Source organism: Bubalus kerabau, chromosome 6, assembly GCF_029407905.1.
Source record: "Bubalus kerabau isolate K-KA32 ecotype Philippines breed swamp buffalo chromosome 6, PCC_UOA_SB_1v2, whole genome shotgun sequence".
Lineage (NCBI taxonomy): Eukaryota > Metazoa > Chordata > Mammalia > Artiodactyla > Bovidae > Bubalus > Bubalus kerabau.
Genome location: NC_073629.1, coordinates 80,442,580 through 80,468,409, shown reverse-complemented (window position 1 = coordinate 80,468,409; position 25,830 = coordinate 80,442,580). Strand labels below are relative to the sequence as shown.

The window sequence follows — 25,830 nt, the reverse complement described above, 5'->3', positions numbered from 1 at the left end:
GTTCAAGGTTTGTGTCTGGTTATGCACTGTCTAGCTGTTGACTACGAACAAATTACAGTTGACCCTTCAACAACGTGGGTGTGAACTGGGCAGGTCCACTTATACAGAGATTTTAATACATAAATACACGCTGCAGTACTACAGGATTCGTGGTTGGTTGAACCCACAGATGTGCAGGAACTGCCTATGTGGAGGGCTCACTATAAAGTTATATGTGGCTTCTCGACTGTGTTGGGGATTGTTGTTCTAGGGTCACCTGTACTTGATTTCTTTGCGTTTCAATGACAGAAGCCTTAATCTTTTTAGAGTTGTTGCAAAGATTGAGATGTTTTTTCATCGGCACTGTCTAATGTAGTCACCACTACTGTGAGTAGCCTTTGAGCACTTAAAATGTGCCTAGTCCAAAATGACACGTGCTGTAAGTGTAAATTACACACTGGCTTTTGAAGATTTCGTTTGGAAAGTATAAAATAGCTCATTGATTACTTTTTTTTCCATTGACTGCATGTTGAAATGGCAGTATTTTGTATTCATTGAATTAAACAAAATATATTATTAAAGTTAATTTACTTGTTTCTTATTAGTTTTTAAAAATGTGGCTACTAGAAAATTTAAAATTACATATGTTACTCATATTTGTGGCTTGCATTATGTTTTTGTTGGACAGTGCTACACTGCATGGCAGTTCTTTGCAGAGCATAGCATACATGTAGAATAAATGTTAGTTACAGCCAGAAAATGTAGGTGGTTCAATTGAATGGATGAGTCTAAGTAATAGCAGGACGCTTATTATTTTTACTAGGTTTCGAAGCAAGCTTTTGTTTAGACATATTAATATTTCCTCTGTAAGTGTAGTAGGGGAGTAGACGAGAATCTTAGAATCCAATTATGTAAGCAAATAATTTCAGTGCATTGAGTTAAGGTGACGCAGGAGTTGTGCTAGGTACTGCAGTAGGTAGGATTCCTTTGGTTACAAATGACAGGAACCAGTTGAATTAACTGAATTTAAAAAGGGGGAATCTTGTCACCATGGAAAGGGGAGAAGCGCATCTGAGCTTCCTGAATTCCTAGGATGTAAATGCTATTTTCTCTTGCTCTCTCTCCTCCTCTCCCATACATACTTCTCTCTCCTTGGCAACATTTTTCTCTTAGATCATGTATCTCCCCTTGTCAGAAAGCAGGTCTTCTACAGCTTTCCTTGCTCTAGGGATGGACTCAGACTTACTCTGTGTCTGGTTTTAAACCGAAACATCCTGTGAAAAGGCCATGGTTGACCTAGTTTGGTTTCAGGTACCCACCCCTGGGCCATGGCAGTGCTGATGTCAACCACAGAGAGGATATCTCAGGAAAAGGAAGTGCTGCTCTTGTCTGATAAGAGAATAAATATACGCCATACCTACCCTAAATAATTTAGTAAGTACAGCCATTCTGTGGGGGGTAATACCCCAATTTAACTAAAAAGAAATTACATATTTTGTCCAAGTACAAACATCCAGCTGGAAGCACAGATCTATCTGTAAAGCCCAGGTTCTGAAAACAGAGAGTTCTAGTAAATTGGATTGTGTTGACTTAAGTTTTCCTGAATTATATAATTTGCTGTTTTTTACCCTGTTCCAGATTGCTTCCCCTTGAAACTTATGATGGGAATAAGTGTAAGGAAACTGGTCTCATGGTAACATCCACTCAGTAAATCTTTCTTGAATTGAAAACCAACATATTTATGCTTTTTGATCTTTTAGCCAAAACTTTAAAGGTGATAGAAAAACTTTACCATAATTATCTTTGCAGTAATAAGCTTAAAACATACTTACCACCACTTGGGCATTTTGTTTTTGTAATTTGTGATCATCTACCTTCTTTTAAAAACTTCTCTATCTCATTTGTCATCAACATATGGTTCCATTTTTTTTATACCACATGGGCGTAGTGATTTCAGAGGCAAAGATGAAAGAGTTGTTTTCTATGATTCATAAACAGTATCTGTCCCAAAGGAAATATTCTTTAGAAATAATGATCTATAAGTCTTTCAGAAAACGATTATCCAGAGTATATTAATCTCTTCCTTAGGTCAAAAAGTAAATACTGTCAAACAAAAATGACTTCAAAAGGCTAAAGTCTAAGTGTGTTTTTCTTAATCCAGTAGATATGGTTTCATTTACATAGGAAAAGAGAAATAAGTGACAGTGTTAATGGCTGAATTCATATTAGTGCAGTGATGGAATACTAAGATCTCTGCCCTGGACTGGTCAGGAAACCGGTTTCTTATATGCAGCTGTGTGGCCTTAGGCAGCAATAAATGTAATGGCTAATCTTTGTTGGGTGCTAAACAGTATTTAGAACCCTCTTCCCTTAAGTCTTTTGTGGACTCTTCCTAGTGCCAGTAGTCATTCAGTATTTACCAGGGGTCTGCATTGTGTCAGGCACAGCATTAGGTACCAAACATGATCCTGCCATCATGGAGCTTACAATCTGATATGAGAAGTTGTACATGTAACAGGAAATTTCAATGTAATGTGTTGCAAGTGTTATGTTAGAAGACATATGATGTTCTGTGGGACTACATGGGATTATGTCTAACTTGGTTTTAAGAACTTTGATAGTTTTCTGGGGGAAGTGCTTTCTATGTAGGGGGTCTGAAGGACCAGCAAGGTTGTTCAGGCAGGGTTTTTTTCTTTTTGGCTATTTTTGAGAGGCTATTTCTTTTATTTTGCTCTTTAAACATTATATTTCCAGTGAGACAAGTAATATAGGAATATGCTCATGTGATGTATCTCCACATTTGAATGCAATCCTTCATTGATGGTTTATCATGCATATGTGTGAATTTTAAGTGATGTTGTCATTTGGGAGCCACAACGGCACCCCACTCCAGTACTCTTGCCTGGAAAATCCCATGGACGGAGGAGCCTGGTGGGCTGCGAAGAGTCGGACATGGGGTCCATGGGGTTGCGAAGAGTTGGACACGACTGAGCGACTTCACTTTCACTTTTCACTTTCAAGCATTGGAGGAGGAAATGGCAACCCACTCCAGTGTTCTTGCCTGGAGAATCCCAGGGACAGGGGAGCCTGGTGGGCTGCTGTCTATGGGGTCGCACAGAGTCGGACACAACTGAAGCAACTTAGCAGCAGCAGCAGCAGTCAGTCAATGGCACCCCACTCCAGTACTCTTGCCTGGAAAATCCCATGGACGGAGGAGCCTGGTAGGCTGCAGTCCGTGGGGTCGCTAAGAGTCAGACATGACTGAGCGACTTCACTTTCCCTTTTTACTTTCATGCATTGGAGAAGGAAATGGCAACCCACTCTAGTGTTCTTGCCTGGAGAATCCCAGGGACGGGGAAGCCGAGTGGGCTGACGTCTGTGGGGTCGCACAGAGTCGGACATGACTGAAGCGACTTAGCAGCAGCAGCAGCAGCAGTCAGTCACATATGTGCTTAGTCACTCAGTTGTGTCTGACTCTTTGCGACCCCATGGACTGTAGCCTGCCAGGCTCCTCTATCCATGGGGATTCATTGCCATGCCCTTATCCAGGGGGTTTTCCAACCCAGGGATTGATCCCAGGTCTCCTGCATTGCAGGCGGATGCTTTACTGTCTGAGGCACCAGGGAACCCCTAGTCAATACAGATTTTTAAATGTAAATGATTTTAAATTAAGTTTGAAACTTAGCTCCTTAGTCATAATTGCCATATTTCACATGCTCCAAGCCACATGTAGCTGGTGATTCAGGCAGGTTTTCTTAAAGAAGCTCAGTGTCTGGACTTAGAGGATGGGGAAAGTGGAAATGGTGATGCTTCTCTCCAGAGGAAAGTAGCTGGTATTGGAATGTGGAGGTTCCATTGTGCTGAATACCTTAGACTGAGGGCAGTGGGAAATCCCTGGATGGTTTTTAAGCATCTGAGTCACATAATTGGATCTGCATTTTAGAAAGCTCTAATATGAATCAGTTCACTCCTCTTTCTCAGTTTTCTTATCTCTAAATTGAAATGGATAGTCTCCCCTTTACAGCTCCTTCCAGGTTTAATATTACAAAAATTTCAGCTGTTATGAAAAAATTTAATTCCATGCTGACTTTTAGAACTCTTGGGTAGTGAGATTACAACTAGTGCTTAAATGGGTGATTTTGTGGGAATAGGGGTGGGTGAGAGGGCAGGCAGAAAGCTGAATGAATAATACATCATTTCCACTGAGAAATAAGGAAATGGGAAGGTTATGCAGATTCCTCTGTCAGTCTCCTGAGAGGGAACTAGTGGACTTTAGCCTCTCAGCAGACAGATGGAATGGCACCTTGCCCTACTTCTACTACAGATGAAATCTGATAGTTGTTCTCCAAAAATCAAAGTGCTACATACTGAGATATTTACTGATAAAATGATATTTGCTGATGGAATCTATAATTTGCTTAAATTAGGGGTTTATACATATAAAACATGGTTGGCTGTGACTTAGTTATTATAAATGCTGAATGATGGGTATCAAAGGTCCATTATATAATTTAATTTTGTATATGTTTGAAAAATTTCATAACAGGAAATTAAAGATACAATAACAATATAAAAGTGCTCCAATTTATTACTCAAGTTCTTTATTTACTTTTAGCACAAATGGAGAAACAGTCAGACTCTCGTTTTGGCCATATTGAAATAAATAGACTTAGAACTGCTGTGTCATAAATACTGACACTTTGCTTTAAGTTTTGTATCAACTTTGGTGGCTTAAAATATTCCAGACCACATTGAGTTTGTGTAGGCAGATCAAAGGAAGAGAATTATACTCTAAGGACAGGGGTGACTCTTTTAGGGATTTTGTTGATGACATAAGGTAAGGGCTCTGCTACTCTGGGCTTGATCTACCCAGGAAGGCAGTCTCTGGATAGCAGGGTGAGGTTACTCGTTTTGAAGTCAGGAGTAATAGACTCCAAGCTCCAATACTTTGGCCACCTGATGTGAAGAGCTGACTCATTGAAAAAGACCCTGATACTGGGAAGGATTGAGGGCAGGAGGAGAAGGGGGTGACAGAGGATGAGATGGCTGGATGGCATCACCGACTCAGTGGACATGACTTACAGCAAACTCCAGGTGATAGTGAAAGACAGGGAAGCCTGGAGTGCTGCAGTTCATGGGGTTGCAAAGAGCTGGACATGACTTAGCAACTGAACAGCAACAACAGCATAATAGACTCAGCGAAATTATCACTTGAAGGACAATGACAAAAAATAAAATAGATAACTATGTTCATTGAACTCTATATGCTAGGCGCTGTATCAAGCTCTGTGTGTTTTTTATATCATAGAATTTTAATAGCTATCCTGTTAGTTCAGTGCCACTATTTTACAGACTAGGAATTGAGGCATAAAGAAGTTATATGATTTGTCCGTGATCATAGAGATTTTATGTAATTCCCAGTAAATGTTATGATAAATAAAAATTGAAATCCAGTGGTTAGGTTGTAGTTGGTATCCCAGTGAGGATTAGGTTTGGATGAACGTAACAGAAAAGAAAAAATCAATGACTTTTAATAGTTTCTTTCTCACCTTGAAGAGGTCTAGAGAAAATCGCTCCAGGCTGCCATGGTTCTCTGGGGATCACAGTCCTTCTATCCTGTTGTTTCCCTGTGAAAGTCTTCCATCCTCAAGGTCACTTCATAGTCCAAGATACCTACTGGAACGCCATATTCCAACCAGAAGAACGGGAAAAGGAATGGAAGAAGGGCATACCATCAATCTTCCTTTTTAAGGATAAATACCAGAAATTACACACATCATTTCTGCCTATATTATAATGGCTTTTACTTAGTCCCATGTACATACCTAGTAGATTATAGAAACCTTGCATGTGGCAGGCCCAGGACATGAAAGAAGACTGAGAAATATATTCTTTATAAAACTGTAACCCTGTGCCCAGCTGAAGCTCAGGGGTTCTGTTAGCATAGAAGAGGATAATGAATATTGAGGACGACTCGCAATCACTGCTTGGCTCTTACTCAGCTGCATTTCAGAGCTCTGGTCTCCTTGGGTATTAAATGGACATGGTAATTCTTATCAAAAGACCTTTCACATTTAAATGGGTAAATAAATGAAAAAACCCAGGCACTTAATTTAGAGCTTAGAAAATGCTAGTTCGTTTCCTCCAGGTAGATTTGGTCAAGTGGGCAGCAGTGGTTGGGTGCCCAGGAGATTCTGCCTGGAGATTCAGCACCCTGAGAATGGGCTTTACCTGCATCTTCTGTGGTCACTGCCTTCTGCTTCACCACCACAGAGGATTTGCCACATACTCTAGGGCCAACAGCCTTTAGGCACAATGGGATTACAAAGAATAAGCCTCCATATTTCAATGATCTTGAGCATAAAATCATATATAAGGAGCTCAGAGCCAAATATGGGGATATCTAGGATTTAGGGAAACTTTTACTTCAGTGTAGCTTCCCTGGTGGTTCAGATGGTAAAGCATCTGCCTGCAATGCAGGAGACCTGGGTTCAATCCCTGGCTTGGGAAGATCCCCTGGAGAAGGAAATGGCAACCCACTCCAGTATTCTTGCCTGGCAAATCCCATGGACGGAGGAGCCTGGTAGGCTACAGGGATCGCGAAGAGTCAGACACGACTGAGCAACTTCACTGGTTCACTGGTTTACTTCAGTGTAGATTTTCACCTGACTTTGGGGAACTCTTTACCACACAGAATTTTTCAGTCTGTTTTCCCCAAGAATGAGAGTAACTGATCACAGGGCCAGCTCGTGGTAGTCTGTCAGGGTCTGTCCAGGAAGCTGAAGTTTTCCAGCTTGTAAAGTGACAGATAAAAGGGGCTGGTGCTTCCATGAATTACTCTTGAAATGGTAATGAATGTGTAACATTATTATACCCTGACCATGTCCTTGCAAAGTCAAGGGTAAGTTGAATGTTAGCAAGTGGAACTATATTTTCAGTGAGCTTACTAAAGGAGAACCTTTGGTGAATTTTTCTGTAAGTTAAAGATGGCCTCCCAAACAATTTTTTGCATTTTCTTTCATTCAGTTAGCAAATACTTATTAAGCATGTACTGCTTGGTAGGCGCTGTGCTAGACCTGGCAAAACATGGCGAATATTGCCTTTACCTACCAGAGTTGCTCAATTATAAATTGACAAATAGTATTCTCAGGCTAACTTATAGTCAAATAATAGTATTTGTTTCATCAATTCTAAAACTGTTTAAAAATACGTAAACATTTATAAAACCTTGAAGCACTCTAAATTGATAGTATATTGTGTGTCATACTTCACTAGTGATAAATGTATTTTAATGCTGCAACTTAAACTGGATGATTTCATAGATTTGATAAGTAGGGCTTTTGTGTTTATTGTGTGCTTTTATGTGCCTTATTTCATTTCATTTTATTTTTTTCCTGTGAGAAAGGGTGAGTGGTCCACTTCATAGAAAGGGAATATGGCTATGAGACTGAGGAAAACTTGTGGCAAGTCTAGGACTCAAACATAGGTTGTATTTTTTTTTCTCCCAAAGCCAGTGGTTTTCAACCATATGTGATGTCTCTTTAATCTGCAAACACATATACGTATACACATACACATGTGTGAACACAGTGAAAGTCAAGCTTCTTTTAAAGCATGAAGCTTGCTTTTAATGAAAACAAAGCGTTTTTTTTTTTTTTTTTTTTTTCCTTCTAGTGGTTTAAAACTAGGCCAAACAATAGCCACGTATCAATTTTCAGGAACACAACATAAAAAGTCTTCTAACTCAGATGGTTACAAAACAAGCTTGCTTGTTGTGAAGACACATTAATTAAAACCTTTCAGGTTTCATTGCAGAGAAGGCAATGGCACCCCACTCCAGTACTCTTGCCTGGAAAATCCCATGGATGGAGGAGCTTTGGGGGGCTGCAGTCCATGGGGTCGCTGAGGGTCAGACACGACTGAGCGACTTCACTTTCACTTTTCACTTTCATGCATTGGAGAAGGAAATGGCAACCCACTCCAGTGTTCTTGCCTGGAGAATCCCAGGGACGGGGAAGCCTAGTGGGCTGCCGTCTACGGGGTCGCACAGAGTCGGACACGACTGAAGTGACTTAGCAGCAGGTTTCAATAAGGTACCCAAACCATTTTCACTAACCACACTTTGTAAGGCAGGTCAGAGCCAAGGAATGACCTAAATGTCTTCCAGCTTTCACTTTGACCTCTAAAATTACCTCTTCTGACTGGTTGTTGTTGTTCAGTTGCCCAGTCATGTCCGACTCTTTGTGAACCCATGGACTGCAGCATGTCAGGCCTCTCTGTCCCTCACCATCTCCCCAAATTTGCCCAAGTTCATGTCCATTGCATCAGTGATGCCATCCAGACATCTCATCCTCTGATGCCCTCTTCTCCTGCCCTCAATCTTTCCCAGGATCAGGGACTTTTCCAATGAGTCAGCTATGACTAGAACAGGGGCCAAAGCATGATTCTTCTTGATGAATTTTAATCTCAATCAGTAGCTGGCTGTGTGAGTTTTGGCAAGTTATTTACCATTGCCAGGCTTGCCTGAAAATAAGGATAACACCTTTGCAGGGATGTTGGGAAGGTGAGAGTTAAGGTGGGTTAGATAAATGGCAAATGGTAAGTAATCCGTGGAGCTTCCTGGTGGCTCAATGGTAATAAATCTGCCTGCCAGTGCAGGAGACAGAAGAGACAAAGGAAATGCAGGTTAGATTCCTGGGTTGGGAAGACCCCCTGGAGGAGAAGATGGCAACCCACTCAGGATTCTTGCCTGGAAAATCCCTTGGACTGAGGAGCCTGGTGGGCTGCAGTACAAAAGAGTCAGTCACAACTGAGTGACTGAGCACAGCATAGCAGCACAAGTAATCAATGGCAGTTATTTTTATTAGGATTAGACTAGAGCTTCAAGGAGGCACAGGCCTTAGGATATTGAGTTATCTTTAAAAATATGGCCTTCCTGGAAAAACTGTCGTATTTTCTAGGAACTCCAGCACTCCACCAAGCACCAAGAACAGACCACCTCATTCCTGAAGAATTTCACGGGGATAACTGAGATTTTCTTCTCAGCATACTTTTTTCCCCAGCATACTTCGTCTTTTCTCTTGCGTATTGCTCTAAGTGTAGCTCCTGACAGCTGCCACTATTTATGGATGCATTCTATGGTAAAACCTTAATTAAATGGGACTTGGCAACTGGAACATTTCAATGGCCATGGTTTTTCCCTCTGGGCTTCATTTGGAGGAGAAAGAAGAAATGACGACCTAAGTGTTGAGAAAAATAGGAACATTTAAGAACTAGAGAGAATCTTGTAATTCAGCACCTTCATTGTACTGCTGAGAGAAGGAGAAGCAACCAAGGCCTCTCTTCTGACTCATAATTTGTTGTTGTTGTTCAGTCCCTAAGTCGTGTCTGATTCTGTGACCCCATGGATGCAGCATGCCAGGTTCCTCTGTCCTCCATTATCTCCCGGAGTTTTCTCAAATTCGCGTCCATTGAGTTGGTGATGCTATCGATTCATTACAGAGTCAGATAGTTACAGAGTTGGAAGAGAATTCCCAATCTGTTGGTTTTTATTCTGGACTGTGGCTTGAAGATGTGACCTTAGCATCCCTCTTAATGTTAATCTTCCAGGTGTGCTGCTACATGACAGGTCTCAAATATGTCTGTCCGCAGGGCTGTCAGTGGGGAAGAGTTGGGCAGGCTGGGGATCATACACTGGGAAGTGGTGGTCAACAGCCGCACTCCAGCTGGAGCCTGTGTATCTTTTGTAAAGGCATCTAAGCTGAATTTTTTTTTTTAAACAAACAAAATATCTGGGGCTAAATGTGGCCTCCTGGTCCCCAGTTTGAATGCCTTGCACTGTTTGTATCCGTAGGCCATATTCACTAGGAAGATAGAGTCATGTAGCTGAGGCATGCTGCCAAAGAAAGTTTTAGTGCTGTTCATTGATTTATGCTAGTTGAATACTGAAGAAGTTTTTTTCAGAAACCAAATCATAATACATCTTTAACAGAAGGCAGAAGCTCTGCCCTCAGATACAGTTTGGTTAGCTAGAATTCTTTGTTATCTGATTATTCAGGTGAATTCAGATGTTACAGTGTGTAGGACAGTCACAGCTGGGAATTCACCAGTCTCAATATTGGAGGTTTTGCGCTATAAGCCCAAAACAATATTTCAAAAAAATAACATCTTACCATGTGGTAAAAACTGGTATTTTCCAACTTACTGCATTTTTATGAAAATAATAGTCATGAATTGCTGTTTATTTTATAGTCCACTAGCAGGCCACAATATGTAGTTTAAAAAATCACTAGGCTAGGTGATAATAATACATTTTTATTTATTCACTAGTTTTAAAATTCAGCAGGTACTTAATATCTAATGAGTATGAGATTCTCTTTGGTGTCATGAGGGTACAGACATGAGCAAAATATGGATGTTTGTGTTTAAGGAGTCCAAAATCTAACAGGATAGACATACATTAAATTATCTAAAAACTCAAGGCAGAATAATCACTTCACATTATACATAATGCTTTTATAGTATCATAAATCATAATGACAATCAATCTCTTAAGTATGCAAGACCTATTTTAACTTAATTTACAGATAGGAAATTATGTTTTTGAAAAAAGTGACTGATAATGGTATTTTCTAAGCTCTTACTATGTGTTATGTATTAATTTATTTCTCACTACAATTTTATTATGATTACACTATTATTCTATTTTCACTATTCACTATTTATAGATGAGAAAAGTGAGGCAGAGAGAGTAAGTAACTTGCACAAGCTTGTAGAGCTAACAGTCTATGGAACTGGGATTCAGTCCTGGGAAATATGGTGCTAGAATCTCAGTCATAAACAATGTTTTCTAGTTCCTGGAAACAGATTTTCTAGTTCTTGGTATAGATCATAATCCCAGATAGGTTGTATCACACAAAAGTTGTGTGACATCTGCTGTGTTAAGAGAGCATTTGGGGGATGGAGGGGATGATGGAGAATAGAGTCTGTTTCTCAAACATTCCTCAGTGTAGATAATCTTCATCAAGTTAATAAAACTGACTGAAGTCAGCAACAGAAAAGGTGAAGAGAACTCTCTCCCAAAGAGGGCATCTAATCCTTTGGCTCTGCCCCGTATAGGATATGATATTCTTTTTTTCTTTTTTAAATGTATTTTTTATTGAAGTATAGTTGATTTACAGTGTTATGCCAGTCTCTGCTGTACAGCAAAGTGACTCAATTATTTATATATGAGCATTCTTTTTTATATTCTTTTCCATTATGACATCACGTGATATTGAATCTAGTTCCCTCTGGTATACATTAGGACCTTGTAGTTTATCCATTCTAAATGTCACAGTATGCAGTTGCCAACCCCAACTCCCAGTCATCCCTCTCCCTCCCCCATGCCTGTCTGTTCTCTACTTCTGTGATCTGTTTGTTTGGTAGATAGGTGCATTTGTGCCATATTTTAGATTGTACATGCAAGTGATGTCATATAGTATTTGTTTTTCCTTTCTGACTCAGTATAATAATCTTTAATTGCACCTATGTTGCTGCAAATGGCATTGTTTTGTTATTTTCTTATGGCTGAGTAATACTCCATTGTATGTATGTACTACATCTTTATCCACTCATCTGTTGATGGGCATTTAGGTTGTTTCCATGTTTTGGCTATTGTGAATAGTGTGATATTCTTGAGATAAAATAAATTATGAAACAATCATCTTGGAAAAACAGACTTTGATTGTAAATGTTCACCTTGGATTTTACCAGTACCACCTTTATTCCTTAAGCCCAAGCCTGCATTCAAAATCACATAGACAAGTTTCCATGAGTATAGTCCTGGAGAAAATAACACTTAGCCGTTACTGAGCTCCTATCATGAGAGGAAGTTAGACTATTAGCACTAAGGATAGAGTTGTGCCCAAGCCATATCACTAAGAGTAAAAATAGAGAACATTTGTTAAGAACTTTCTCTATATGTGTTAGGTACTAATTTAATTCTTAATTCAACTGTATAACGATGGTAGTTTTATTATGCTTTATCTTATAGAATACAAAAGTGGTATCTTTATGCATTTGTGAACTCTGTGAATTTGATCTTTAGGATAGTAAAGAAAATTTTAGTGATGAAATTTGTGTATATTCTAATTTAAGCCCTACTAAACTAACTTTTAGGCTGTTGTAAATTAATCTAGTTACTGTATTTTCCTGCCTTTTATGTTCTTTATATTCTGAATTTTGTAGGGTTATTTATTAATAACTATTCTGATTGGTTGTAATTATGTTAAATTAAGTGTAAATATAAAAATAAAATGCCCCCTGTATTCCATTCATGTTTTTCTTTAAATTTACAAAGTGATTAAACAGATATCACAAAATACAAGGCATGTGTTTATAATTTATTCCAGCAGTATATCTGCAACTTTGAAAAGTTGAGTGAAAATAACTGAGTGCTTTTTTTGGAAAATAATAATTCTCACTTTTCAAAATGGTATTTTCTAAATTCTCTTAATCCAGGGTATAAATCCAGAATTTGTCAAGGCATATGACAGATATTAAGTATTTTCCTCTCCCTGTGGGTCAGTAATAAATTAAAAGATGAGGAAGGGTGCAGAAAAAGATGATCTAAAATGTTATTGGAAAAGATTTGCTTCCTAGACTTTAGGGAGTACTAGTCAAGTATCTAAAATAATGTCAAACTGACAGATTGGGAAAATTGAAAGTATAAAACTTGTGTTTAAATTTTATTACAGTTTTAACTGCCACCACTCAAATTGTTTGATCCTGTAAATGAGCATTAACTGTGATTTGTGATTTGGGTAAGAACACATGTTCATCAGATAATGCAGTTAGGAAAGCAACTGGCCGATAATCCACCTTTTCCCAGAGGGACTAGAAGGGTCTAGAAGACAGCAAACACTCTTGGCTTTTACTGATTTATCCCCTTCCTACAAGAATTTGCATTTGAGTAATCCCTGAAGAGGAAAATTTGTTTCAATCCAGTTAATTTATTTTATGTAGACGTGTAGAGCTAGAGCTCCCAGGAAACTCCTTGGATCCCAATAATTTAGACTGAAGTCTCTTAGATGCTACAGTTTGACTTTGTATTCTTAAAGATATCAAATTAATAACAGCAAGAGAAAGTCATGAAAAGTGAGATGGCAAATTTAGGTTTGTGTATGGGGTTAAACAAGTTTTACACGCATGAACTTTTTTCTTGTTGTTTTGGTGATGAAAGTCCATCAGATGACTTGAAGACACCTCAGTAATCCCAAATCTTAATAGGGAAAAACAATTTTAAGCCAAGATTTTCACCTGGTCTTCACCTAAACTGATGAGAATGAAGGGGATACTTCTGCAATCTTATTCCAGGTGAAAGTGAGCATTTGGTAATTGCATTTTGAGACTTTGTAACAGAGTTAAGCCCTGGTTTCATAAGACCTGAAATATATAATGTTGAGGCCCTGTTTAAGAATAAAAAAACAAAATCACGGATATAAAATTAGGTGCATTAGTCTTGAAAGGGGCTTCTCCAAAAAATGAGTCCTTATTCTTAGGTTTCATTAGCTTCTTGATAAATTCTCCTCTGATTAATTAGTGACTACCCTTTGTGTTCCGCATTATGAGAGAAAAAAGGGGGAGGGGCTATAGACTAGGAAGAAAATCCTTGTCTAGCTTTTTTCCCACCATCCCCTCACGATAGCTGAGTGGTGCAGACTCCTTAGCTCTAGGTCCCAAGGTAAATGATGTCAGAACTGAAACTGCACCTGATTGAACCTTGTCCCCTCTCCGCCTCACCCCGCCAATATTTTCATTCAACAAAGAGTTACTAAACAGTCACATCTCCTCCCTAGGTGGAATAGGCTGTAACTGCCTCCTAGCGTTAAAATAGCCAGGTCTTTGCTGTCTCACTTAGGGATTTTACCCATTCCGGGAAATGTGCAAAATACTGCTGTTTCTTTCTATCCTGGCATAACATGCGTTCTTTTTCTGTTCAGTTGAGTTAAAGTCAGTCCTCCCGTAGGGCAACTGTTGGGGTGGCTTTGACTCGCCGAATCTTCCAGCAAATATAGGTTAAGTTATACAAAATGGGCGTGTCTGGATCTTACCAAGAGAACCTCTCGTCCCCAAAGCTTACCAGGCAGAGACACCCAGCCCCTTTCTTCTTCACCTCACGTGCGCGAAAACACCCTTCTCTCTAGTCGTAGTAGTCCCCTCCCCCTCCCACCCCGCCCCATTTTCCGCCTTCAACAGCCCCCTCCCCGAGAATCTCCCCTCCCTTACTCTCTCTTTCCTTTCCTCCCCGCAGGCCAGCCGCGCTTGGAGTTGCCCTGCCGCGCGGCGCGGGGCGACGCGGCGACACCTATAGGACTGCTTCCGGGCACTCCCCAGACAGAGGGTGGCTGGCCCGGGTCGGGAGCTCGGCAGGGCCGGCGGCTCCACCGCGGCTGCACCAGGGACGCGCGCACCCGCCTGCCCGCCCGCGTCCCTCCTCCCCTGCGCCCTCGCGCCCGGCGCCCAGAGCCGCGCTCTGCCCAGGGCGGTGGCTTCACCGGGCCCCGCAAAGCTCCTCTCCGCCGGCCGCTTCCCGTTTCCCTCCTATTTGCGTCATGTGGGGCACTTGATTTTTTTTTTTCCCCCTTTAAAAAAAAAATTCCTCCTTTAGCTCTTTCCACCTTCCACCCGCCCCCCACCCCCCCGGTCTCCTCAGGTTGATCCCCCCCCCCTTCTCTGAGCTTGCTCATGAGCCTTCTCGGAAGCTACCGGAAAAAGACCAGCAACGATGGTTATGAATCCTTGCAGCTGGTGGACAGTAACGGGGACCTAAGCGCGGGGAGCGGCGGGGGAGGCGGCAAACAGAGAGTGAACGCCGGGGCGGCAGCGGCGCGGAGTCCCGCCCGGCAACCTCAGGACCGCGCCAGCACCATGGACAGCTCAGGTAGCGCCGCGGGAGGGCAGCGCCCCGCTGAACTCTGCAGGGTCCTCCAGTTGCGGCCCGGTTCACTAGCTCTCAACCCAGTCCGGGCTTGGGAGAGGACAGGATGAAGGCGAAGGCACCTAATACCACTAGGGTGTCGCGTCTCTAATTTCTCTAGTCAAGGGAGCTAGGAAACGTTAGATCAGTCCGGAGGCCCGGTGACCGTAGCGAGCGCCTCTTAATCTCTCTAGGCTGCTGGATACACCAGCTGGGGGGCGGGGAGAGAAGGGGAAAGGGGAGGGTAAGGGTGGACAGGATTGGGGAGGGGGTGGCGCGAGGAGCGGTTGGGAAGAAGGCGGGGAGTGGCAGCGGCTTTCACTCCCCAGCTGGATGAGGGGGAGAGGGGAAGGGCCGAGTGTGCTGATTGCTTTTGCAGCCTGCCGAAGGTATTTATTCCAATTATTATTCTTGCAGTGCTGATCTTATTTACAATTCTGTAAAGCTCTGCCTCTTCTCCACTCTGCTGTGTGCCAAGGTTAATGCTGTTACCTTTCTTGAGCAAATTTTACCTGGGATCTAGAGCCGTTTTGCACAATGAAAATGTTTTCATCTGTTGTTGGCTTTGATCTTGTTTATCTTTATACTTTTGCAGTGAGTGTATTAATATTTCATGAACCTCTACATGTAAAGAAAATGGAAATATCTCTAAACTTTGCATCTGGGCTTGCAGCCGTCTTTTAGAAAGCGTTTTAGCAAGTTGGATTTTCTCTTGGAGATGCTCTTTTAGCGATTTCCATAGTAGAACAGTTATTTAATATATCCACATTTGACCTGGAATGTCATTATAGTGGTTTGCTTACCTTTTCAAGGAGCCAAAATAGGACGACTGTGTACGTAAAGATAATGTATAATTGAGGTGCTCTTTGGTTTGTTCTATATTGGTAACTTAAATACTGGACAACTGAGAACTCTGGGAGGAAAGATTTGTGTTGAGTTGTTTGGGAGGTAATGAAACCAAACTGAATTTAATTCCAGCACTTTGCAAAAAAAAAAAAAAAAGCTTCTTTTCTTTTAGTTGTGTAATGACTCTTCTTGGGCTACCATTTTCTATTTTATTCATCCTAATAGTGTGATGAAATATTGTCCACAGGTGTTCAAGTGTCCAGGCTGAGAACTAATTTTATCCAAAAAGTTCTTATTGACGTTAAATAAGGTATTGATGGGATGTTGTCTCATGACAGTTTTAAACTAAAGCTAAAATTATCCCTAAGGGACTGATGGTTTCAAGGGCTTTGGTATGATGTTTTACATGATTATTTGATTTATGTTTTTCCAAATCTGTGTTATATCAAGGTACAAACTATCTTTTGACAGGATGTAGTCTCTTTTAAATCTTAAAAAAAGATTCACACTCTAAATGATGCTACTATAATTCTTTTGGAACATAATGCACATATAACAGATAAATGCAATGAAAATGAACATTTCCAAATGTGTACAGAGGAGCCTCACTTCAAGGAAATGAAATATGAAATTCCAAGTAATTTAATTTTTATAGAGATTTTCATTTTAAAATTGGAATTTGTTTTTTAAAGTATATTACCTTCTAGAATAAATTCTACATGTATTTTCTGAGCCTGGTTGTATATGTGCTAGGCACTGTGCTAAGTAAGCACTGTAGGGAAAAGGAAAGTGAAAGTGAAGTTGCTCAGTCGTGTTGGACTCTTTGGGACCCCATGGACTGTAGCCTACCAGGCTCCTCTGTCCATGGGATTTTCCAGGCAATAGTACTGGAATGGATCGCCATTTCCTTCTCCAGGGGATCCCGACCCAGGGTACGAACCCAGGTCTCCCACATTGTAGACAGATGCTTTTCCGCCTGGGCCACCAGGGAAGCTGTATGGAATGCACTGTATGGAATGCAGTAGTAAATGAGACCCCTCTGATCTCTAGGGCGCCATCCTACCATAGGGGCAGTAACTTGGACACCGTTAGTAAATTCTGCTAAATTCTGGATTTTTGAGGATTTTTTCCCCCTATCATTATGAAATCAGATTTTTTAATATCTTTAGAGAAAAATAATGAATTGCTTTGATAAATTATTGTAATGAAAAACCATTTTTATTAAGAATACTGTAATTTCTAAAGTGCTATTGCTAGGAGTTGATTGTTCAACTTGATCAAACTAGCACTATATGAAGAGGTTGCTAGGTCTCCACCCACCCACTTTAGGCTAGGAGAATATTGTGGCTTTGTTTTAGCATTCATTTCAGGAGAATGCTGTTTGGTGAGGGATTGGTCTCTGAGAATGAGTTTTCCTGTAGTGGGTAGGAAGTTTCATTTACCAGGGAAACTATACCTGTTTATCTAATTATAGTTCTAGCATCTAAGATTTTCGAAGAGTGGCCTTGTGCAGTATAAATATGTCCATTTGTTTAAGGTATTTAATTAAACTTATGGATCACTTCTAAACTAGCAATAGTTTGCCCATTTATTCAACTGATTGTACTGACATGCTGAATAGGATAGGTGGTTCATGGGGCTTTTGCTTTAATGAAAATGTTTAAGAATGAAAAAAAATATGTCAAGATCCCTTAGAGAATGTAAAGCTTAGTCTTAATAATGCCTTACACGTTTATAGTTATTTATAATAGAATACTTGTATACTTATTTTATTTCCCCAGAATTCTGTTAGATAGGGTAAGCAGCATGTGTCCATGTCTAGAGACTTGGGATCAAACCTCTGCACTATTGTTACTAGATGGAAAATATAGAAATGCTTTAAACTTGTTCTCCATTTACAAAAGGAGAATCCTCATAGAGTTCTGACCATAGAGCTTAAGTCTGAGACTTGAAACAACATAAGAATACTTTTGCAGTTTTTCTTCTTTTTACTATCTGTGCCCTTCCAATTTATGAGATGAGGAAATACTCTTACAGATGGCAGAAGACTTGCTCAAGGTAAAATAGCAAGTTAGTGACAGCTAGATTCACGTCTTCTGACTCTAAGGTCTAAGTGTTTCCCCATTGAACCAAGCTGTCTTTCTATGTAGGCATACTATCATTGTTGAAATGGAAGCAATCTTGTCTACTTTGATTTTCCCCTCTGTTCTTAGATGAAAGACCGATAGATGTTCAGAGAAGTGTAATGACTTTCTAAGTTAACAGACTCCAGGTAGATTCCAGAGCAGTCTCCTTGCTGGGTTTGTTCTGCAGAGCTCTCTGTCTGTCCTGGCTCACTTTCTCTTCATTTAAATTATTCTCTAGAAGATTGTCATTCGAAGGTCATCCTCTCATATCCCAAATGGCATTGCAGCTATCCCAACTCATTATCTCAGAAACTCCATATTTCTCTTATGTGTATTTTACCTTCCATGGAAAGTAGAATCCACAAAAATGTTCCAACATTAGGCTTTACTTAAAAAATTCATAATGATAAGTCATAAAACAGACCAATTAAAATCCAGATTTTAATGGGATTTGAAAGTATAAGGATAATGAGAACTGCTACAATGATTTAATGAAGTATAAGGATGATGAAGAATGCTAAAATGTTTTCTTGCTTTATATGAATCTGACTTGAAAATAGAAGTTACTTTCAACAAATACTGTTTTAGGTAGTGTTTAAACCCAGGATTCCGGAGAAGGCAATGGCACCCCACTCCAGTACTCTTGCCTGAAAAATCCCATGGACAGAGGAGCCTGGTAGGCTGCAGTCCATGGGGTCGCTAAGAGTCGGACACAACTGAGCGACTTCACTTTCACTTTTCACTTTCATGCATTGGAGAAGGAAATGGCAACCCACTCCAGTGTTCTTGCCTGGAGAACCCCAGGGACGGGGGAGCCTGGTGGGCTGCCATCTATGGGATCACACAGAGTCGGACACGACTGAAGCGACTTAGCAGCGGCAGCAGCAAACCCAGGATTCACAATTTGAATCTGGCTTTAACTTTATGAAATATTTACTTGGATAACTTTGTAATTCATTACTGAAATATCATCAACATATAGGTACTGATAGTACTTACTTAGGAATACCTGCCCATTTAAGGGTTTTGAAGGTTGAAGCCACAATTGATTCATCCAACTTATTTAGTTGTGGCTAAAGTTTGAGTGACTCTGGATAACCATTTAACGATGCATCTGTGTCAAATTTCAAATGCTTAGAGACTGCTATGTTTCATAGACTTAGAGGGGGAATCCATGTAGCCTATGATGTACGCTTTCTGTGAGGAAGCATTCACTGCCTCCTGAGGCAGTACCTTTGGACTGTTCTCCTTGGTACAGAGTCCTTTCTCTTATCTAGGCAAAACTCAGCCTTTCTGCCTTCTACATTTCCAAATAAATCCAATCTCCTTCCAAAGATTTTTTTTTTCATGAGTTTTTATTATAAAAGTTTTCCATGCCCTTGACTAAAAAAGCATAAAAGATTTCATTAAGGAACAAAATGAAAAATATAGAAATGTACCATCTCCCCGTCTTGGATAGGCCCTTGCTCCAGAGATAATCCCTATTGAAAGTTTATGTAAATAAATATATATTGTGTGTATATATGTATGCATATTGGAGAAGGAGATGGCAACCTACTTTGTTATTCTTATTTGGGAAATCCCATGGACAGGGAAGCCTGGTGGGTACAGTCCAGGGGGTCACAAGAATCAGACATGACTTAGCAACTAAATCACCACCACCATGTGTGCATATATAAGATTAAAATTATAATAATAATTTGTAATACAAATTCAAAGTTGTAACCATATACTTTATACACAATTGTTTAATAACTCTTAATGATAAAATAGCTACAATTTAGCGATTATAATCCAGGTATTGTGCTAAGCATTGTGCATATGCTATCTTGTTTAATGCTCATATGAATTCTTTAAGGTGGATGATAGTTATTTTCCTCTTATAGTTGGTTAAACTGAGGCACAGAGAGCTTAAGCAAGTTACCTGAGGTTACACAAGCTCTCCTCATAGTATATTGTGTAAAATTCCATAGAGGAATGCCTATAAGACTGGAAATGAAGAATTTATTAGTAAATGTTTCTATCTGCTTCTTTTCCTGAGGTAAGAAGGAATAAAAGTATCTGAGAGAGCTGAAATGAGTGTATTTTTTTTCACATTGAACCTCATAAAACAAGACAAATGTCTCCTTTTGTATTAAATATAAGGAATTTTTAAGTGCTGGAAACAAAGGAGATAGAGCAAAAGGAGTATTGGAGAAGGGTTATTAAATCCTGATATAACACTGAAAAAAAGTGTAATTGGTGGAGCTTCATAAATTTACAGAACAATATCTTGTCAGTTAAAGCCCCAATACTTTGGCCACCTGATGCAAAGAGCCAACTCATTGGAAAAGACTCTGATGCTGGGAAGGATTGAGGGCAGGAGGAGAAGGGAGCAACAGAGGACGAGATGGTTGGATGGCATCACCAACTCGATGGACATGAGTTTGAGCAAATACGGGAGATGGTGAAGGACAGGGAAGCCTGGCATGCTGCAGTCCATGGGGTTGAAAGAGTTGGCCACAACTGAGTGACTGAACAGCAAAATCTTGTCAATGGAGATGAGTCTTTACTGCTCTGGGAATTAGGTCCAGAGTGTTCTCAACTGGACATCAGAAGCCCATTGTAGTACGTCAGAAGGCCATCCCAGTAGAACTTTGTTTCCTTTCTCTACTGGTAGGTCCCCTGCCTCCCATCTCCATCTCTGTTTCTGCATATACTGTTCACTCAGCTTTGGCTAGCTTATCCCATAGCCATCTAGATATCTATTTTTCCATTTTATCTTCTACTCATTCTTCAAGACATGGCTTTCATATTTTAAAACCCTATAGGCTGTATGATTCCAAATTGGGAAAGAAGTACATCAAGGCAGTTGATGTACTGCCTAAGGGTGTATATTGTCACCCTGCTTATTTAACTTATATGCAAAGTACATCATATGAAATGCTGGGCTGGATGAAGCACAAGCTGGAATCAAGATTGCTGGGAGAAATATCAATAATCTCAGATATGCAGATGACACCACCCTTATGGCAGAAAGTGAAGAGAAACTAAAGAACCTCTTGAAGAAGGTAAAAGAGGAGAGTGAAAAAGCTGGCTTAACTCAAGATTCAAAAAATGAAGATCATGGCTTCCAGTTCCATCACTTCATGACAAATAGGTGGGGAAACAATGAAAACAGTGACAGACTTTATTTTCTTGGGCTCCAAAATCACTGCAGATGGTGACTGCAGCCATGAAATTAAAAGACCTTTACTCCTTGGTAGAAAACAAACCTAGATAGCATATTAAAAAACAGAGACATTACTCTGCCAACAATGGTTCATCTAGTCAAAGCTGTGGTTTTTCCAATAGTCATATATGGATGTGAGAGTTGGACCATAAAGAAAGCTGAGCACCGAAGAACTGATGCCTTTGAACTGTGGTGTTGGAAAAGACTCTTGAGAGTCCCTTGGTCTACAAGGAGATCAAAGCAGTCAATCCTAGAGGAAATCAGTCCTGAATATTCATTGGAAGGACTGATGCTGAAGCTGAAGTTCCAATACTTGGGCCACCTGTTGCAAAAAACTGACTCATTAGAAAAGATGGTGATGCTGGGAAAGATTAAAGGCAGAGGAAAAGGGGATGATGGAGAATGCAATGGTTGGATGGCATCACTGAGTCGATGGACATGAGTTTGAGCAAGCTTCGGGAGTTGGTGATGGACAGGGAAGACTGGCATGCTGCAGTCCATGGGGTCGCAATGAGTCAGATACGACTGATCGAGTAAACTGAACTGATAGGCTACATGAGTTGAAGCAATCTCCATGCTCCTTCAGTGGCTTGCATATCCCTGTCATAGCTCTCATCACATTGAATTGTGATATGTTGCCTAGTCTGTCTGTCCCTCTAGACATTAAGTAAAGTTCAGAACAAGCCTGTGTCTTATTCACCTTTGTACTCTTGTCACTGCTTGGCATTTATTAGGAGCTTGATAGATATTCTTTGAATGACTGAAAGCATGAACAGATTTGAATTTTTAAAAAGGGCATTTATAATGAAATATGCCCATCTAAACCTAAAAATAAGCAAACAGCTAGATTTTCACAGAAATGAGGCCAGACTTGAAAAAAATTAAACTGTTGGCAAAAAGCTAGACCAATTCAATAATGAGCATTTTTCATATGCAAGGAAATCAGACCAGGGAGAAAGATGATTAATACATTTCTCAGACTCCCAGGAATTTTCTAATGTGGAGATTAATAGCTTTACAAAAGACTGCTTTCTTGACCAAAAAATATAATTTATTTTATGATTCCTCAAGGTAGCTTTTTCAGCAGAAAAACAGAAACATTAAACATATATAATAAAAAAAAATAGACTAACACTGGACAACTTTTTTCTGTAGACCTACATGTTTCTTCATCAGTATCTCAAGGTTTGAATATTTGCCATTTTCAGGTTTAGTGTTAAACACGTTTTTGGTAGCACCTTTGGCCATGTGTGTTAATAGTTATAGACAAACTTTATGGTGACTTACTGCTTTTTATAACCTGTATTCATCATCTTGAACTCCTTTTGGAAAGAATCTATACTTTTGAGGTAACTTGAAGAATCCTGTAGTTCAGATTGTGCATTTTCTTGTTGGCAAAACTTGTAACTCAGGAAAAAACTAAATTTCAGTTAGTGTATATTAAATAATTTTTCTTAAAATCTACTTGGAAGCTTTCGACAGAGCAGCTCAGTGTATGAGAATTAGTCCCTCACAGTCAAAGGAATTAGGAAATTTCACGACATGTTAAGAGATCTGGCAGTCTCTATTACCTTTAATTACTTTACCTGACATGTCACAGGCTATAGTCTAGATCCAGATATCTTCTTATTTCATTAATGCATCAAAGCATAATATTTTAGGTGCTGGGGATAGATATTAAAGTTCAACTGTATGAGCTGTTAACAATGCAGATAACCCCACCGTGAAAGCAATCAGATGACCCAGTATCTTCTGTGTAGTGTTGGGTTGGCATTTGTGGAAAATGACTGTTGGCATGTTACAACTAGAGTACTCTACCTGGTGGCTTGCAGGTTTGTTTGGCATATGTTGTTAGTCCTTTCATGATTTTACAAATATGCTGTGAAAGATGTGCACATTGGAACCAGGCGTATAGGTGGTCTAATAAGAGATGGAGAAAGTGTGAAGGGGGTGCAGAAGAAGGAGCCATAATTTGAGCCAGGAGGACTAAGAAAGGCCACAGTGGAAAGTGATGTTTGAGCCTGAAGTCAGCAGGTGGAGAAGGAAAGGAAAATTGGTTGGAGCTGAGGGCCAAGACACAGTGGTATCATCGTGCACGGTGTGTTGAGAGACCTGCATTTAGACCTGGAAGCTGAAGCCCAAGTGGGTGGAAGATGCTCTAGTGGATGGTGCTGGAAGAGAGTTCCAAGTGAGCCTGCTGACGAGGTTGGACTTTACTCTGTAGGCTGTGAGAGGGTGCTGAAGATTTGGGAATCTGGTTGAGGCAAGCCTGACTTATCCAACAGGCATTGTGCCTGGAGACTACAATAATTTGAAGGCCCGTAAAAATATCTTGATTTCAATTTCTTTTAAAAACCTAGCATACAATAAATGAGTATGTAAGTAAGCAGTTCATCTTGGTATCAGTGCGGTTAAAAAATACATAAACTTTTTTAAAAATGGAGGAGTGGGTGCAGGAAGGCAAAGGGCCCACAGAGTCTCCTGCAGCTCCAGAGAGGAGTGTAATGTGTGGAAGCTGGGAGAATTTGCAGCTGTGTACATGGTTCCTACCTGTGTCCTGGCTGCATCAGATGTTCCTGGAGTGCTGGTTGAAAGCACTGGTTCCTAGGCTCCAGGAATTCCTGATTTATAAGGAGGGAGGGGGTGCACTGAGAGGGAGCATACAGCTGGAGGACCGGGAGAACAGTTACAGGGCAGTTTAGTTGATGACCTGAGAAATAACCAAGGCCCAAGTCAGGACAGTGCCAATGAGACTGGAAGGAAGAGGCCACTCCCAAAAGTATTACACAGAAAAATGGACAGGGACTTTCCTGATGGTCCCTGTGGTTAAGAATTTGCCTTGCAATGCAAGGGACTCAGGTTTGATCCCTGGTTGGGGATCTAAATCCCACATGCCATGGAGTAGCTAAGCCTGAGTGCCACAACTAGGTAAGTCCATGTGCTGGAGTGAAAGATCCCACCTGCTGTAACTAAGACCTGATGCAGCCAAATTTAAAAAAAAGAAAAAGAATGGACAGCTGATGAGATGTGGGGTTGGAGGCACAGGAATGCTAGAGATGATTAGCTTGGATGGCAGGAGGGGAGGAGGTAGTACTTCTGGTCTTGGGCAAAAGTGGCAAATATGATCAACTGGTTTTCTCTGCTGTAGATGCCCCATGGGTACACTTGTGGAAGGGCTTAATCTACTGTCAGCTTGGCACAAGCTTTCACCAGGCTCTCAGCATTTTGGTAGGCTGCCCATTGGGCTCTGCAGATCTCCAGGGGAGTGCTGTGGAGGGGAGAGGACAGGAGGCAGGAGCAGAACCTGTGTTTACCTGGGGGAGGAGTAAGGTACTCATTGAAAATGCTAGAACTGTAGCTCTATGCCTCTGGGCGGAGTCCAGGACCCAGGCTGGAGGCCAGGATGGTGTAGGGTAGCCAGCCTGCCCTTATGCCCCTCTCACCGGCAGAGCCCTCGACTCTGGTTCATTGCTGTGTGATGGAGGCCCAGGAAGAAAGTTCAAATACCAGAGAAGCTTGGAAGATGTTACTGCAGCAGGAACTCTTGGTCTCTATGGAAATAGACAAGGACCTGAAAAAAACCTGACCCTAGTAGTTCTCCAGGCCTGCCGTGTACCAGCACTGGGCCACTTGAGCATTGCAGCACGAGTTCTCGCAGCACAGAAACCCCCGTTTCTCCTCCTCTCTCCTCCTCTGCAGTCCTCCTTCCCTCTTTTTGCTTCTTCCTTTCTCTTTCTCCTTTCCTTCCATCTTCAACTTCTTCAGCTCCCTCTTTCCTCCTTTGCCTCTACTACTCTTCTGTTCCATTCTCTCTCCTTTGCCCTTTTCTGTCTGGATCTCCTTCCTTCTTCCCAGTCAGTGAGTCAGCATGGTCGGGAGACATGCCATAGGAAGTGTGTGGATGACTGTAGTTTTGGGTGGGTGTGTGTGTGTGTGTGTGTGTGTGACTTAGATCCAGCCTGCTGCATGTTGTCCAATAGGTGTGAACAGTGGTGTCACTTGCCAGTTTGGGTAAATGCATCTGACCTACCTAAAATTTCACTTGCTGTTTCAATTAGCAAAGTATTCCATGCTGTGACTTGGTGATGAGAGGTTTCAAAAGCCTCCATCCCAAAGGTAACTTTATTTCATTCAGATGAAGGAAAGAATTTTACTTACTAATTCGCAGTGAGGGAGTACAAGATCATGCCTTGCCATTTCCCCCTCCCTCTCTCTCCTACTTCAGCCTGCCAGGAAAGCAGATCTTTCTCTTCCCTTCCCCTGATGCTGAAGCCTAGATAAATTGCTCTGTTTTCATAATTTCCAAGTTCAATTTGTCAGTGCTGTTGAGCAGTGGGGGTATTAGGGAGTCATGACGCAGAAACCCCAGATTTATGCTCTGGCTCTGCCATTTACAAGCTGTGACCTTGGGCAGGTAATCCAAGTGAGAAAAGTCATACTGACCCTGCCTGTTTCACAGGCACAGTGGCATGTAGATGAAAGCACCATGTTGTGAATAACCCTTCATTTATTCACTTCACCAGTGTCTCCAGACTGCCTGCTATGTGCTGGCACTATTCTAGGCATAGGATGAGACAGCTAAGACCTCGACACTTATAAACTTATATTATATTGCAGAAGACATACCACCATCCAGTAAGCAAAGAGAAAGGATTATATGGTGTGTCAAATGCCATGGAAGGACCAGAGTGGGAAGAGAGAACTTCGAG

The 25,830-nt window shown here is 40.8% G+C and overlaps 1 protein-coding gene across 6 annotated transcripts in view; it reads left to right on the top strand.

Annotated features, from left to right (window-relative positions):
- Positions 1–25,830, top strand: part of DNAJC6 (DnaJ heat shock protein family (Hsp40) member C6) — a 175,558-nt gene that overhangs the window by 47,182 nt on the left and 102,546 nt on the right. For 2 of the 6 annotated variants that reach the window (XM_055585572.1, XM_055585564.1), the window contains exon 1: positions 14,703–14,902. The exons of 2 other annotated variants lie outside the window; for them this stretch is intronic. In XM_055585572.1, the coding sequence (XP_055441547.1) occupies positions 14,707–14,902 (196 nt within the window). In that variant the 5' untranslated portion in view covers positions 14,703–14,706. Of the gene's footprint in view, positions 1–14,702; positions 14,903–15,196; positions 15,328–25,830 lie in introns of those variants that run through there. 2 more of the 6 variants (XM_055585570.1, XM_055585571.1) reach the window with 2 other exon arrangements.